This window comes from Amphibalanus amphitrite, unplaced genomic scaffold (assembly GCF_019059575.1).
Source record: "Amphibalanus amphitrite isolate SeventyFive unplaced genomic scaffold, NRLGWU_Aamphi_draft 000607F_arrow, whole genome shotgun sequence".
In the NCBI taxonomy this organism is placed as follows: domain Eukaryota; kingdom Metazoa; phylum Arthropoda; class Thecostraca; order Balanomorpha; family Balanidae; genus Amphibalanus; species Amphibalanus amphitrite.
In genome coordinates, this window is record NW_024882101.1 from 177184 (window position 1) to 192260 (window position 15077).

General features: G+C 58.0%; 4 protein-coding genes across 10 annotated transcripts in view; 3 read left to right on the forward strand and 1 right to left on the reverse strand.

The window, feature by feature from the left end:
- The window catches only part of LOC122394716 (moesin/ezrin/radixin homolog 1-like), a 38856-nt gene extending 34656 nt beyond the window's left edge, over positions 1 to 4200 (forward strand). For all 6 annotated transcript variants that reach the window (XM_043391807.1, XM_043391803.1, XM_043391804.1 and 3 more), the window contains one exon: positions 3373 to 4200. In XM_043391807.1, coding sequence (XP_043247742.1) covers positions 3373 to 3537 — 165 coding nt within the window. In that variant the 3' untranslated portion in view covers positions 3538 to 4200. The remainder of the gene's footprint in view (positions 1 to 3372) is intronic.
- Positions 4201 to 5649: 1449 nt separating this feature from the next.
- Positions 5650 to 7603, forward strand: LOC122394718 (uncharacterized protein DDB_G0271670-like). The gene is made up of 2 exons (XM_043391812.1): positions 5650 to 5810; positions 6123 to 7603. Exons 1-2 carry the CDS (start codon positions 5765 to 5767, stop codon positions 7469 to 7471), a joined length of 1395 nt encoding a protein of 464 aa, XP_043247747.1. The 5' UTR covers positions 5650 to 5764; the 3' UTR covers positions 7472 to 7603.
- A 300-nt stretch (positions 7604 to 7903) lies between these two features.
- LOC122394719 (uncharacterized PE-PGRS family protein PE_PGRS54-like) lies at positions 7904 to 11112 on the forward strand. Its single transcript, XM_043391813.1, has 3 exons — positions 7904 to 7999; positions 8428 to 9742; positions 10664 to 11112. Exons 1-3 carry the CDS (start codon positions 7954 to 7956, stop codon positions 10986 to 10988), a joined length of 1686 nt encoding a protein of 561 aa, XP_043247748.1. The 5' UTR covers positions 7904 to 7953; the 3' UTR covers positions 10989 to 11112.
- Positions 11113 to 11371: 259 nt separating this feature from the next.
- Positions 11372 to 14955, reverse strand: LOC122394720 (zinc finger protein 329-like). 2 transcript variants are annotated; one of them, XM_043391814.1, is made up of 2 exons: positions 14624 to 14955; positions 11372 to 13288 (listed from the first exon to the last, which is right to left on the reverse strand). In XM_043391814.1, the coding sequence occupies exon 2, from the start codon at positions 13145 to 13147 to the stop codon at positions 11486 to 11488; it is 1662 nt and encodes a 553-aa protein (XP_043247749.1). In that variant the 5' UTR covers positions 13148 to 13288; positions 14624 to 14955; the 3' UTR covers positions 11372 to 11485. The 2 variants fall into 2 exon arrangements, with proteins under 2 accessions (XP_043247749.1, XP_043247750.1); XM_043391815.1 differs by lacking the exon at positions 14624 to 14955 and adding an exon at positions 14384 to 14551.
- Positions 14956 to 15077: the final 122 nt, after the last annotated feature.

Below are 15077 nucleotides of genomic sequence, written 5' to 3' on the forward strand. Positions count from 1 at the left end.
CCTGAGACCGAGTAATGGTAGGAGCGATGTCACGACGGGCGAAATACCAGGTGCGGCGAATCCCTGGGTGACCGGCGCGCTCGTGCAGCTCAGCAATAGAGGCGTCTACTGTTGCCCCGGTCGCCACCGCCGCTTCTGTGCCGGCGGCCACCGCCGCGCCGACCACCGCGGTCGCACCCGTGTCGGCGGCCACAGCCGTGCCGACTGCCGCTTCCGTGTCGGCGGCCACCGCCGTGCCGACTGCCGCTCCCGTGTCGGCGGCCACCGCCGTGCCGACTGCCTCTCCCGTGTCGGCGGCCACCGCCGTGCCGACTGCCGCTCCCGTGTCGGCGGCCACCGCCGTGCCGACTGCCGCGGGCCCTGATGCGTCATGCCTCAGCCACTCTTTCGGAACCCGTGTCAGGGCGTCTGCGCGATTTTCGTCTGACCTGACCAGGGTCACTGTCAGCACGAGACCCATTTCTTCCACCAGCTGGCGAATAAGGTCGACACGCCGCCGGATTAACATCTCGCCGTGTGCCTTAGTGCGGAGCCGGGCTCGCCCACTCAGAGCGTCGTCAATCCATCGATGGACTGTGGCAGAGTCAGTTCGCAGTTCAACAGTTCTCATCCCCCATGCGATGGCTAGGTTGATACCCTTCACAGCAGCATCCAGTTCAGCCATGTTTATGTGGGTAGAAGCAGCAGCTTCACGCCTCAGCCAGCAGGCATCCTCCACAGGGCCACCGTCTGCGGTCTCCAAAACAACGCCTGCGGCCAGCGAGCTGGCATCCGTCCACACCACGGCCGCGTCACCTGAGACACACCACACGCCGTGCGCCGGATCGTCACTGTTCACTCGTTCAGCCACATGATCGACCTGCGCCTGCAGCGTACGGTCCGCTGTCATGTCGTCCCAGCCGCGTGTCACAGCATTAGCACGGCGTTTGAGCCAGGCTGTAGCGGGACGCAGCCACCCACAGACCGGGAGGTGGGCCACCAGGCGACCGCACCAAGCAAACACGCTGCGGCGGGTCAGCGGGCTGGGCGGGGGGCCGACAGGGTTGTCTCGCTCCCAGTGCAGCTCGTCACGCAGTGGGCGAACTCGCAGTCCGAGCAGCCGCGCACCATCAGACACACGCTCAGGGGCCTTGCACTCGAGTCCATACCTGGCGAAATGACTGACAACCCGCTCCGCGCTCGCAATGTCCTCATCTACCAGCAAGTCATCCACATATGAGAGCACTGCACGCTGGATTTCAGGGTCCTGTGCCAGCACAGCACTGACGACCGCCTTCATGACTAGCGGCCCTAGGCTGAGTCCAAATCCTAGCCTCCCCAGATAGAAGCGCTGGCCACGAATCTCAACCGTTTGATACGGCCATAGACTTTCGTCGAGATGGATCTGAAGGTACGCCTTTTTGAGGTCAACGACCGCCACGTTTCTGCCGTGACGCCGCCACTTCCTCAGCTGATCGGCGCAGACATCTGCTTCAGCGGTGTGGGCGTTTAGGTGGCTGTTTAACTCCCGATAGTCCAGCACCGGCCTCACTTTCTCCTTATTCTTCTGTTGTACAGCCATCAGCGGTACGAGCCCTCGCGGCGGGCCGAGCCGCTGCTCGTCGTATGGCAGCAGCCAGCCGTTGCTGATCCATGTGTCCAGCTCCGTGTCAAATTCGTAGCGGGCGGACCGTGGCACGGAGTACTGGGGCACAGAGTTTTCCAGGCACTCAGGGCCAGAGTTGTCCGCCCACTTCCAAGCCACAGTCCACTTTCGCTCTGCCGAGTCGAACCGCACACTAAAGTCCGGCGCGTCAACTTCGAGTGGTGCACGGGCAGCGGCTCCACAGAAGCGGACTTGAGACGGTGACTGCACACTGACACCCCCCAGGCTAGAGATGCCAGACATGCCGATAATTAGTTCCACTCCCAGGGGCCGCTCGCTCACCACCAGCACACTCACTCGGGCCCGCTGCCCGGTCAGTCACCACGTCAGCACTGCCCGAGCCAGTGCACTGAAACTCGTCACCGCTCATCGTCGTCACCGAGACAGGTCCACGCTGCCATTGTTCGCAGAACGGTGCATAAATGATGTTATCGGTGCAGCCGGTGTCGATTAGCGCTCGACAGTCTCGCCCGTTGACTCGCAGTTGCACGACTGGCAGAGCGCCGCTCAGTGCTGCACGCGAGAGGACGCCGGCGCTGACTCGTCCTCTCCTCCGTCGTTTCCCGCAGCTCGGCGGGGGCATGAGAAGGACATATGGCCTATATCACCGCATGCCCAGCAGCGCCGCGGCCGGCTGGCCCGGCGCGACGGTCCCTCCTGCGCTGACAGCCGCTGACGGGAGAGGGCGGGGGCGAGGGGTGCCGGCCCGGCCGCCGCCGCCGCCGCCGCCGCCGCCACGCGCTCGTCGCTGAGCACAGCTCTGGCGCGCGCCAGCACACTGGCAAGGTCGAGCCCTTCCGCTCTAGACCCAGCCCGCACCATCTGCCGAACAGACTCGGGCAGACCTGCTACAAAAGCGCAGGTCAGCGCACGCTCCGGTACGCCACCAAACAGCTGTGCCAGCCGCTGAAGGTCCGCCAGAAACACATCGGCTGACTCTCCACTGCGGAGTCTTCGGGTGGTGAAGGCCTCGTATGCTGCATGCTGATCAAGCGCAAAAGCCTGGTACAGGCCTGCGCGTATGGCCGCCAAACTGCCACGGCTTTCGTCCGGCAGCTGCGCCCACACGGCGAAGGCTCCGCCGGTCAACCGGAGTGGGATGATCGCTGCTGCATCCACTCCGCGGTGCTGGCAGAGCAGCTCCGCTCTGCCCAGCCATTCGACCACATCGCCGGTCCCATCGAATTCGGCGATCACACGCGCGTCGAATGCGACACTGGGCGCCACCACCACGGTCTGTCCACTCGAGTCCACTCCTTTCACGTCTACAGTCCCACTGCCGGTCTTGTTGGCCATTTTTCGCAATGCCGAAATAGCTTGTAGTTTCTGTATGTATTCCACACGGTCGCTCACCCACCACGGGCTATCGCCGACCTCACACTGCCGCGGCCCGCGGCTCCCGTCCACCGCGTGTCGCCGCCGGGGAGACACATGGCCGGCACATGGGCCCGCGTCGGCCGAGTCCGACCCCAGCCCCGTCCACCCAGCCCGGGTCCGGGCCAGACCGATACAGTTACAGAAGGTTTACGTTTGCGTGAACAGCGTGACCATTTTGCTCCCATTTCTAACTTTGTATGCATGTCATCAAATGTAACTTTCTTCGGTCACATTTCCATCGTTGCGTACTCATTGCTGACAGAAGTCTCTAAAATGGACTGATGAAGGATTTGCCCCCCATTCACCCAACCCCTCTGATATTACTGACACTCCCCGTCACCGATCCGCAGGCCCTCAAAGACGAGCTGGCCGAGACCCGCGACGACTCCAAGGAGACGCAGATGGACAAGCTGCACAAGGAGAATGTCAAGGAGGGCAGGGACAAGTACAAGACCCTGCGCGAGATCCGGAAGGGCAACACCAAGCGGCGTGTGGACGCGTTTGAGAACATGTAGACGGTAGGAGCCGCGGCGCCCGCCGCCGCCAGCGCCTGCCGCCCCGCCCCGCCCCGCCCCGCCGTGAGACCGGGCGGACTACTTAGCGGCGTCGGCCGCCCCGCGCCGCCCCTGCCGCCGCCGCCGCTGCCATCGTCATCTGGTCAGCGGTGCGCCCGTACCGAGCAGTCTTCCGCGGCGCCAGCGGCGGCGGCCGGCACCGAGCCGAGAGCGCGGCGCGGGCGAGAGTGTACAGACAGACGCAGCGAGAGCGAGCGAGCAAGAGTGAGAGGGAGCGAGCGAGTCCGTGAACGAGTGAGCGAGTGCCGGAGAAGATGCGCGCGCCCGCGATACTTCCGCCCCTTCCGGTCCTGTAGCACCCGGCTAAGCGCGCGCGCAGAGCCGCTCTCGGAATTGCCGCTTCGTGCGAGCGGCTCAGGAGAAGCCGCCGAGGCAGGGCGCCCCCGTTTTGAGGATGTCTTTACCAGCTGAGCGAGCACCGGCCAGGATAGGTCGCTGCGATCGCCCCGGGTCTTCATACGGCCGTCCGAGCCCGCGTGTGTTGTGGATACATGTTACAGTGAGATGTATTTTCCATTGGAGTTATCTAATCGTTATATAAAAAGTGCCTCCGGTCTCTGTGCCGGGCTTCGTAACGCGGGAATAAATGCTATTTTGGAGGTGTTTTGCTGTTCCCTGGTGAGACTGGTGGTGTGTGGAGGGTTAGCGGCGGGGAACCATGGCTGGCTGGTATGTGCGTCACTCTACTGCCCCTGTCACCGACTGCTTGTTCAAGCAGATGTGTCAGTCAGCGGCCGCCGCGCCTGGGTCGGGGAGGACGGCCTTCGCTGACCCGTGCGGAGGCGGCGGCTGTCAGTCACCTAGTGGTCAGGTGGCCTTCTAAACGCCGGGTAGAGGGCGGGTTGAGGTCGGCGTCACTGTCTTTTGGCGTCATTTGATAGTTGGTACCCACGTGCGGCCTGTGCCCTCCCCCTGATGACTGCAGGGACATACACATGATACTCCCTGGGAAAGGACACAATTTGCGCGAGGTAACGAATTATTTCATAGGTTACGCGCCACGCGGCCGCCAGATCTGAGCGGTGGATACAGACACATTCGATGCGGACTGAGGACAGCATTGCGGCGGGGGTTGCAGTAACCCCGAAGGGGTCATGATGACTGGGATGACCTTCGAAAGGGGGTGGGGGGTCATCGCTGGCCGTTCAGTGACAGTTGCCATTTGACACTGGCCGGGACCGAGCTCCTGACACTCCAGGCAGCGGCCCTTCTAAGCGTCAGGTCGCAAAGACAACATAGTTCTGTTCTAATGTGGTATAGCGATGAATCTACGCAACGATACGCACGCCACGCATGTAAACTAAACACGATGCCAGCGTTCCCTTCCGCACTACGTCATGATGTGGTGCCCTTTAGTGTCCCTCGGTTGTGAACAAAGTCGCGGTATGTCACAATCGTCCAATACGTTAGCAGTGTTCAATGTGGAAATATTTTCAGCTTCTTGTCGACGGCAATACGGATAAGGATGAGATTATTTTAATGATAAGGGTTGGCAATGACTAATCTGAATTACAAAACAGCAGACAACGGCAGCCAAAGATGCGGTTATACATAATAACTGTTTTGTAAAGTTGTAAAAGGTAAATGGCACATCGATGTGTTACACCTATGGATCTCCGTTCACAGACACGACCATTGAGATGAAACCCGTCCCCCATACCGTTCTTCGGCCCTCGTCCGACTGGCCATGTCCCATGTCTGGCCAATTTTTGCCCCCTCTGTGATATGTCCCGTGGCCAGTCTGTTATGATACTGAAGTGACCTTAGGTCACTGAGGTGACCTGATGACACTGGCATGTCCTCTTTCTAGATGACTGCCCGGCCCAGCCCTGTGCCTCCCTGTGTTATGAAACGCAGACAGGTCTGCCGGTGTAGTCCGGCTGCTTTTCTGTGTAGACAGGTCTGCTGGCCTCCCTTCTGCCACTCCGAGCTGCAGAGGTCCGGCCACGAGCCGCCGCTACGCACAGCCCGCCGTCGTGTCGGCCTCGGCCGGTCAGCGGCCGCACGCAGGTGACATTTGCTGCGTGGCGCAGCGGGGGCGGACGTGCGTGGGGCCCACGCACCTGCGGCCCCATAAAAAGCGGCACCGGAACCCCAGAGTCGCCACAGTCCCGAGTCGTTCCCGGGTCGCAGCCAGCCGCCGCACTCCGTCCTCCCAGCCATCACCATGAAGTTCGTGGTGCTGCTCGCAGCGGCTCTCAGCGTCGCCTCTGGTAGGTGCAGTTCGATCAGGCTCGGCGCCGTTCTGCTGAAGCTTTATCTATCAGATATTCGTGACCACTTGCATGGTTTGCATCTACGACGAGTTAAAACTCAGCTAGGCTTATGTTCTTTGATAGCATAATGACCTAAATCATAAGCCTATCTAACCATAAGCTAGTCGGTGCCCACTCTAAGTTGAATCAATCTAGCACCTGACAGTATGGAACAATATCTTCAATGTGGTATATATTGTGCAGTGCGTCGTGATGTTCTCCCAGTCCAGTCTCTCACAGTTTTATGATCGACATTGTGCTTTGCCGCAGCGGTGCCTACTGGATTCGTTCGCCCGAACCCGGTGCGGACCACTACCACGACCACTACGACGACCACCACGACGCCGGCTCAACCCGAAGGCCTTGCCACTGAGACGAAGGCGCTGGCCGGCGGCAAGCTGAAGACGGTCGGCAACGCACTGGCGCAGGTGGCCGGCGGCTCCAACACCGTGGAGCGCCAGGAGTCGCAAGAGAGCGCCGCCAACGCGCGCGTCCAGATCGACGCGCAGCGGGCCGCCATCGGCCAGGCGAAGGCTGCCTCCAAGGGCCGCTCGGACGTGCTCAGCCAGGCTAACAGCGAGCAGGCCAGCAGTGACACGCGGGCGGCGGCGCGCGGCGTCAGCGTCGGCGAGGCGCGCACCCAGGCGGACGCCAACGGCGCGGCGGCCACCCGCGGCCGCGGCACCAAGACCGACGGCAACAGCGGCATCAGCACGGCCACTGAGAGCGACGGCGCCAGCAGCGGCCTCAGCCAGGCGCTGGGCACCGCCTCCCGGCAGACGGTGGGCGGCGTGTCCGAGTCCCGCGCCGACACCATCTCCGGCACCAAGGGCCAGTCGCGCGGCAGCGCCGGCGTGGCGGGCGCCGGCCGCGCGCGCAGCGCCGCCGTCCAGGCCAACACCACGGCCCTCTCCGGCAGTCAGACCAAGGTGGACGTCATCGGCGACGGCAGGGCCACGGCCGCAGAGGCCGGCGGCGCGCTCGGCCAGTCGGGCGGCTCGGCCTCGCGGCGCGCCTCGCGCACCGAGGCCGCCAACAAGGGTGAGGTGGAGACCCGCGGTGACGGCGCCGGTGCCGTCGGCGAGTCCAGCTCCAAGGCCACCGCCACCGAGTCTGGCACCAGCGCGGCCGAGTCGTCTGCCAACAACCGGCTGGCGGCCACACGCACCGGCCGCGCCGAGACCAGCATCTTCACCGAGGGCGGGTCCACGCTCGGACTGGACCAGTTCTCGGGCGACGTGGTCGGCGCCGTCAAGTCGCTCACCTCGGGCAGTCAGAGCTCGCTGGGCAGCGCCAACAGCAAGGTGAACGCGGCCAGCTCGGCGCAGAACGCGCTCGGCGGCGGCGCCGCACTCGGTGACAGCACGTTCCGCGCCCAGACCTCGGGCACCGGCGCCGTCTCCGGTACACTGGAGACGCGCGCCCAGAACCGGCTCAAGGCCGACGCCCAGCCGGCCCAGCTCAGCCTGGTGGAGCGCATCAGACAGCAGCAGCAGCAGAAGGAGGCCGAACAGGGCAAGGGCTCCGTGCTGCCCTCTGCCGGCAAGGGCAAGGGACCGCGGCCGACCCAGCCGCCGCCGCCGCCCACCCTGCCCAGCCCGCCCAGAGGCAAACACTAAACCACTGCCAGCAGCCGGAACAACGACCCATCCAGACATCTGCGCGTCAACCGACATACTGCATGATTCTTGCCGCATCATACCGATGCCCCTATGTTTTCTTCTTGTAATCAAATAAAAATGTGCCATCTCGAGCATTTTTGTAACTTTTTTCTCTAGAATGGGACACGCTAGGGTCCTGGTAAAAGCGTCTCCAACGCTCCTCTCGCCGACCCTGCGACATCGGTAGCGTTATGATCACCATATCCATTACTGGTCGATTCACAGTCACTCTCAGTCCCCACCGTCCGTCAATTCTCGGCAGTTGCCGGTGCACAGCGACACCCGTGGCCCGGTGACCCATGGCACCTGGGTGACCTTCCTGTCCCTGGCACGGACGAGTCGACAGCCGCCGCCCACACACCGTCCCACAGTAAATAAAAGAGGGTGGGAGGGGGTCGCGTGCCGCCAGTGCCCCCGGCCGTCGTCACCGAACGTCCGCCATGCACTGCTGGATCGTGGCAGTCGCCTGCCTCGGCGCCGCCGCAGGTAAATAGGCTGCTAGCTCCTCCAGACATCTTCCCCGTTGATGGTTTCTGCCTGGGTAGGGGCAGAAATCGAGTGAAAAACGAGTTGTTTCATAAAAAACAATGACAGGCTTCTGAGCTACGGCGTCTAAAAAAAGAGACCCATTTAGCAGGCACCGGGGTCAGAATACCACCTTCCTATTTTACTGAGTGTCTTGAGCTGAATGTACTGAATGTCTTGAGCTGACAGCAACGTTACCAGCACGGACTCTCGATCAAAGAATTACAGGAGTAAGATCAAAGGAAACCCGACTAATTGCCTAATTGTTGCCAAATTGCTAGCATATTTCACCGAAATATAAGAAGAGTTGCGCCGAGGGCAAAAACCATGTTCCAGAATTCAGTGTGTGTGTGGAGAATGCGGTCCAATAAAACGATTCTTCCTTACAGCGGCGCCGTGCATCAACTGCGGGGTGCACGGAGCCGGCCCGCCCGCCGGCGCTGTTGTGGTTGGCCCGCCGCCACCCGAACCCGTCTTAGTCGAGAAGCACAGCCTCGGCACGCGCACCAAGGCAGACGTCTCCGGCACCATCATCAGCACCGGCAACGCCAAGGCGGTGGTGTCCGGCGGCTCGCGCGCCACCCAGCTGCTGCCCGACCAGCGGGGCGGCGCCGCCGCGCGCGTCAAACTCGACACGCAGCGCAACGGGCTCGGCTCGGGCAGCGCCGCCTCGGTCGGCCGCTCAGACGTGGACGCCGGCCTCAACGCGGCCAGCAGCCAGGGCGACGCCATCACCGAGACGCGCAGCACCGGCGAGGCCACGACCGAAGCCGACGCCACGGGCAAGGGCGAGACGCTCGGCGAGGGCTCGCGCACGGACGCCAACGGCGGCTCCAGCTCCGCCACCATCAGCGACGGCTCGTCGGCCGGCACGGCGCAGACGGTCGGCACCGCCGGACAGGCGCCGGGCATCGGCACCGACGCCGGCTCCGGCGCCGCCTCCCACGTCGAGTCGAGCGGCTCGGGCGGCTCGCGGGCGGCGGGTCGCGGACGCGGCGCCGCCTTCGGCAGCGACACCACCTCGCTGTCCGGCAGCCAGACCCGGTCCGACGTCATCGGCGACGGTCAGGCGCGATCCGTGGAGACGGGCGGTGCGGCCGGACAGAAGGGCGACGGCATCAGCCAAACCCAGGCCACCTCCAAGGGCAAGGTGCACACACTCGGCAACGGCGCCAGCGGTGACGGCGAGACGTCGGCCAAGGGCACGGCCGGCACCAACAGCACCACCTCCTCGGACTCCACCGCCAGCAACCGACTCAAGGCCACCCGCGGCGGCGTCGCCGAGTCGGACGTCTTCACCACGGGCCTGTCCGAGCTGGGCATGGACTCCTTCACCAAGGGCCTGGCGGTGAAGACCAAGTCGGTGACGACGGGCGAGCAGACCACCGCCGGCAGCGCCAGGGCCAAGAGTAACGGCGCCAGCGTGGTGGGCAGCACACTGCTGGGCGCCGGCGCCGCCCTCACCGACACCACCTTCCGCGGCGAGAGCGTCACCGCCGGCAGCATCAAGGGCGCGCTGCAGTCGTCCGGCGTGGCAGGCGTGGCCGACGGCCAGCCGGTGGTACAGGCCGCAGAGCCGGCCGCCGACGCCGGCAACACGGTGGTCGTGGTGGATAAGCCGGCGACGTCCGAGACGCCCGTCGTGGTCGCGCAGCCCGCCCCGGCCCCGGGACCCTATGTGCCCCCTGCCCCCGCCCCGGAGCCTTATCCCGCGAGTTGCTGGGGGGGGGGCGTTAAACGCCCCCACTTTTTTCGCCGGGACATAGCATAAAAACGGCGCGCCGCAGGCGCGCCAAATTTTGGGTACCTGTAAAGAATTGATTGAAGTTTATTGTGACAAAGTTTCAAAAAAATCGGTCGGAAAATTTTTGAGATATCGAGGTTTTAGTGACGTCATGATTTCTGAGTTTTCGACCAAAAACGGCATATGTTCAAAAAATCATATAAAATCACAGAATAGACATACAGACATGCCGTAAACGCCATTAGACTGCCAATACCATGCACAATCAAATGGCTATCATCGATTATTGATTATCGTTCCGTATTTTCCAAAATCTTGAACTGAATCTTGGCAATTTCTCGTGACTACTTGACGACCATGATACATGCATTTCTTAAATTGAACTTTTTGAGCCAAACACGTACACATATGATAAAATGAATGTCACCATCGTGTTCTACGCCCCAAATTACCCATAAAACATGTGTCACGGGCTGCAAATATCAGTTTTGATTTTCGGGGATATGTGCCTACCCGGTTGACCTGACCTTGACCCTGACCTATGCTTGACTGACCCCTACATGGAGCTGACACTCTTGTAGGCCTTATATGATGGATTGTGCACCGTTTTGACAGAGTTTCTGACGAGAGGCGCCCATTGCGAAGTCCTGAAGTCCATGCTACTGAAAGCCCGATTTCAGGTGTTTGACCTGACCTTGACCCGACCTGTGACCTCAAAATTCAACTTTAAAGTACTCATCTGAAGCGTCTCGTCGCGTTCTTTCGTTTGCCGCCTCGTGCGTTACGCTGCGCCTTTTGGTTCTCGAGTTATCGGCTGGGGGCGTTTAACGCCCCCCCCCCCAGCAAACGGTGGGTGGCGGAATACCCCAGCAACTGCCGGGTTATGTGCCTCAGCCCAGACCGGAGCCATACACACCTCCCTACAGTCACAAGCACAGTACTGGGCCATACATACCACCATACGCGCACAAACAGAGCCCTGAGCCCTACACACCACCTTATGTGCCTAAGCGGAGTCCTGATCCATACATGCCACCCTATGTGCCTAAGCAAGGTCCTGAGCCATACGTGCCACCCTATGTGACTAAGCACGATCCTGAGTCATACACACCACCCTATCCGCCTCGGCGACGCACCTACAGAAAGGAGTCCTACAAGCACCACAAGCGGACTGAATACGCAGCCACGGACCCGAACGGATTTTAGTCTTTCATCTTTCACCTAGCAGCATTGCGTTGGCATTGAAGACGCTGTCACGATGTGTGTACCTTGATATCATGTAACCAAATTTGCAAATAAATAGTTGTATCGTCAGTTGGACGGCACGGATGTCCTTCTGTCCCCAGTCAGCGGCTATTAGTGACGCGAGGCGGGTCGGAGTGGTCAGATCAGGTATTTGACCCCAGACCGAGGTATTTGACCGAGTTAAGCCTTGGTAAAAACAGGCATGTCATCATTATCAACTGAGACCGCAGATGTCTGGTTGTTAGATGTTAGGGCGATGGGTAAGCGCAACAGAGGACTCGAGAGGACCTCACATTTACATATGAGCAGTTTGGACAGTTTGCATGAACAACAAAATCAGCCCGTATCGATACCACAGTTACATATATTAAATGAAACACTGATCAGGTACAAATTGAGTTCCAGTAAGGGTACGTTTGTTTAATGTAAACTCTGCCCGAATCGACTCGCGGTCGAACTCAGGCTGGATCGTCGACGTCCGCCTCCGTCTCTGCCGTCGTGCCGGCGACTGCGGGCGCACGGCGCGGCGCCTTCTTCGGCGCGCCTCGGCCGTGGGTCTTCATGTGCTTGTTGAACGCCGACCGATCGGCGTAGTTTTTGGAGCAGCTCTGGCACTGGTAGGGCCGCGTGCCGAAGTGCCGGTTCAGGTGCTCGGTCAGCGCCTGCTGTCGCGGGAATGACTTATCGCACTCGGTGCACTTGTGTGGCTTCTCCTTCATGTGGCTGCGCTTGTGACGGCGCAGGTCGCTGAGCACGTCGAACGCTGCAAAGCATATTTCACAGGGGAAGCGCTTTTTGCCCTCGTGCCGTCGCTTGTGGTCCTTCAGACCAGCCATCTGAACGAACGTTTTGCCGCAGAGATCGCAGAGGTAAGGCCGTTCGCCGCTGTGGTACTTCATGTGGGTGTTGAGGGCACCCAGCTGGACGAACCGGGCCGAGCACACGGAGCACTGGTAGGGCCGCTCACCCGAGTGCAGCCGACTGTGTATCCGCAGGTCCTTGCGCTCGGCAAACCGCTTTCCACAGTCAGGACACTCGTATGGCCGCTCGCCCGTGTGAGTTTTCATGTGGCGACTCAGGTTACAGAACCTCGTGAAAGTTCGCCCGCACTCGATACAATTGAGGCGTGTGTGAGCCACAATGTGCGACCGGTACAGAGACTTAAGATGAAAATCACTACTACACTTACAGCACAGGAATTGTTCACTATAAATGGCGAAATGAAATAGGAACGCATTGAAATTGGGATACAAGTTTTGACAAATGCTACAACGATACTCGTAGCCATCGCCCTGAGAGTTGGCGTCCAACGAAGAAGCTTTTTGTTTGGTGAAAAAGTGCACCACGGCGGTACCTCCTTTGTTCCTTGTGAACGAGAGGTAATTCTGGTAATCAAGTTCGTCAATTCTGCCAGCCTCAGCCAAGTTGATCCTTTGTATACCACCGGTGGCGGCAGCGGGCGAATCCGCAGTCATTTCTTCATCACGATGTTCGTCGGGACAACTAGCGCTTGGATCCGGCAGAGGGTCCATGACCCCTGGATCGGGCTCACCGCTATCCGGTTCGAGAGCTCCTTCCGCTGCCAGGGGCTCGTCTGCCAAACCGGTATCGGCTACCGGCTCTGGCACGGAATTGTCCAGCACCTGGCAAGTACCGAGGCCGGCATACTCGTCCATGACGGGCACGGCGAGCTGTTCGCCACAGTCGGACGACTGGCCGCCCAGGTAGCAGTCGATGATGTCGGGCCCGGCGCCGAGCACGGCCACGCGGCTCTGCTTGTGGGCGACCTCCAGTCCGGCGCCGTCCAGCTCCGTCCGCTGGATGATGAAGCCCCGCGGGGCCGGCGGCTGGTGGCCGGCCGTGGCCGCCGCGGCACCGCGGGAGCTCTGCAGCAGCATCCTGTTCTCCCGCTCGCACAGCTGCGACTGCAGCGCGGATATGTCATCGGCAGAGCTGTTGACCACATCCTGCAGGTTCTCCGAGATGACGTTCCAGTACTGGACAGCCTTCAACTTGTCCTCAGTGGACATGGACCGGACAAGAGAGATGGCCTCCTTTATCTTCAGGTGGAAAGATGCCAATGCATTGGTGGCACACAGGTCACAATTGGAGACATCCATTCTTAGAAGTTGTGTACGTTAGCAATTAACAGTGAATGGCAAATGGAGGCAATGCCCTTTCCCAGGATTCACTTACTGGAATATGTTGTTGAGCATTTCACATGTTCATTACTCCTGCATGTCTTCAATGCTTAACCATACCTAAAAAAATACAAATGTTAAGTGTCAGATTCTGATTAAATGATTGATGACAAAATAGTGAAATGAAGTGCATTTTAACTAATTTCAGCAAATAATGAGCAGTTGCTAGACATGAAAATGGATTTTTATTAGAAGATCCAGAAAGGTGACATTTGGTCTTGCAGAATGCAGAGGAGAGGGCATCATCACACATCACATCACAAAAAGACTTTCAAATTTCCAAATCTCCCTTGATTTCTCTTTGACATATGTTGTTGAATATTTTAGTAGGTACCAGCTTCACTCAGAAAAAGCAGCTTAAGAGATATTGGCAGTACTGGTCTGAAGCCTGAAGCTGAGCTCTACACAGTTTATTAAGGGTAAATTTTGTTGCTTTCCATGCTTTTCAATGAAATGAATCTAAAAATGATGCTCATTAGTCGTTAGTCATAGTGTATCATATATCATGCCAATCCAGTGAGGGAAGGTCACTTAGCCTAACCATATCTGACCCAATCCACTATCCAGCCTGGACTTCTGCCAGAGGAGGTGTAGGGTTAGGTCAGGTTCAGTTAGGCTGGGCCCTTGAGCTGGGCCATATATACTAGCCTTGGGCTGGGTTTATATAGCATTGGGCTGGGCCAAGTTAGGTTGAGTACAGTTAGGTTGGGTTAGATTATGCTGAGTATGATATGATATTTGCACTAATGAACATCATTTCTATATTCAGGACATTGAAAAAATATAAAGGAGCAAAATTTATCCTTGAAAAAGGTGGGCCTCACCCTCAGTTTTACAAAGATACCTATTCTTTATGTGCATAGAAAACAAAGTTTTTGTGAATTCTCCAAGTCCCAAAACTGCTGAATGATAAGGAAAGCCTAACTGACCCCCCCCCCCCCCTAGATCCACCAGTGTTGGCTTAGCATTCTGATTCCATGATGATAGGTAGATGCAAGAGCTGAGATATGAAGTATGCAATTATTAATAATTTTGGAATTAAGCATTTCATTTAACATTTAAATTTTTGATTTATGTTCCAACTGATGTCATGAAAGTTATATTTTGTCTTACTGTTACAGTATACAGTCGGTCTTAAAACTTTAAAGTACCTACCGCACAATAGTGCAGAGGATCCATCAAACCCGACAGTGAAAGGACTGCTAAAATTGAATTACCAAAGCAATTGACATCTTCGTCCATTCCCCAAGTCAATTGGTTTGGCGACTTTTAAATTATAGCAGACCCTTCCTCTGTCAGGCTTAATGGATCCACCACACTGTTGCTTTGTACTTTCAGGGCTGACTAGTGACTACAAACATTCACTACACCAAACCTTGCACTCTTCATACCTACCTTTCCAAACTTGCTGTACGCTGATGTATGATCCATATATTTATTTGAACATGCCATACAACATATAGCCAACCACTATAAACCGCAATACTCAAGCCCCTATGGATCCCAAGTAGATCCATGGATCCAATAAACAAAAGTTCCTTTTTTATCAATAAAACTGTTCAAATATTTGCGGATATCGGGCAGATAGAGGCTATTTTCCAATGGTTGTCCTAATAAAAGTTACATGAACAGTATTAGCAGAAACAAAACAATTTTGAACAGTTACTAAAAAAGACACTAATGGCTTGCGTGAGCCAGATCTTTTGTCAGTATTTTGATGCTAAAAATGCAAAAAGAAAAATATTGGAACAGTTGAAAAACGATTGAACAAAAAGCAAATGAGCTAGTTTGAAGCTATATAGATCAGTTTCCTAATTTTTGCACAAGTTTCAATGAAAATAAAAGCTAA

Bases quoted from the DNA above. Each gene is read 5' to 3' on its own strand.
- LOC122394718 (XM_043391812.1), top strand. From the start codon at position 5,765: ATGAAGTTCGTGGTGCTGCTCGCAGCGGCTCTCAGCGTCGCCTCTG. The intron at 5,811-6,122 runs GTAGGTGCAGTT...GCTTTGCCGCAG, and splicing joins GGCTCTCAGCGTCGCCTCTG to CGGTGCCTACTGGATTCGTT.
- LOC122394719 (XM_043391813.1), top strand. From the start codon at position 7,954: ATGCACTGCTGGATCGTGGCAGTCGCCTGCCTCGGCGCCGCCGCAG. The intron at 8,000-8,427 runs GTAAATAGGCTG...TCTTCCTTACAG, and splicing joins CTGCCTCGGCGCCGCCGCAG to CGGCGCCGTGCATCAACTGC. The intron at 9,743-10,663 runs TTATCCCGCGAG...GCAACTGCCGGG, and splicing joins CCTGCCCCCGCCCCGGAGCC to TTATGTGCCTCAGCCCAGAC.
- LOC122394720 (XM_043391814.1), bottom strand. From the start codon at position 13,147: ATGGATGTCTCCAATTGTGACCTGTGTGCCACCAATGCATTGGCATCT.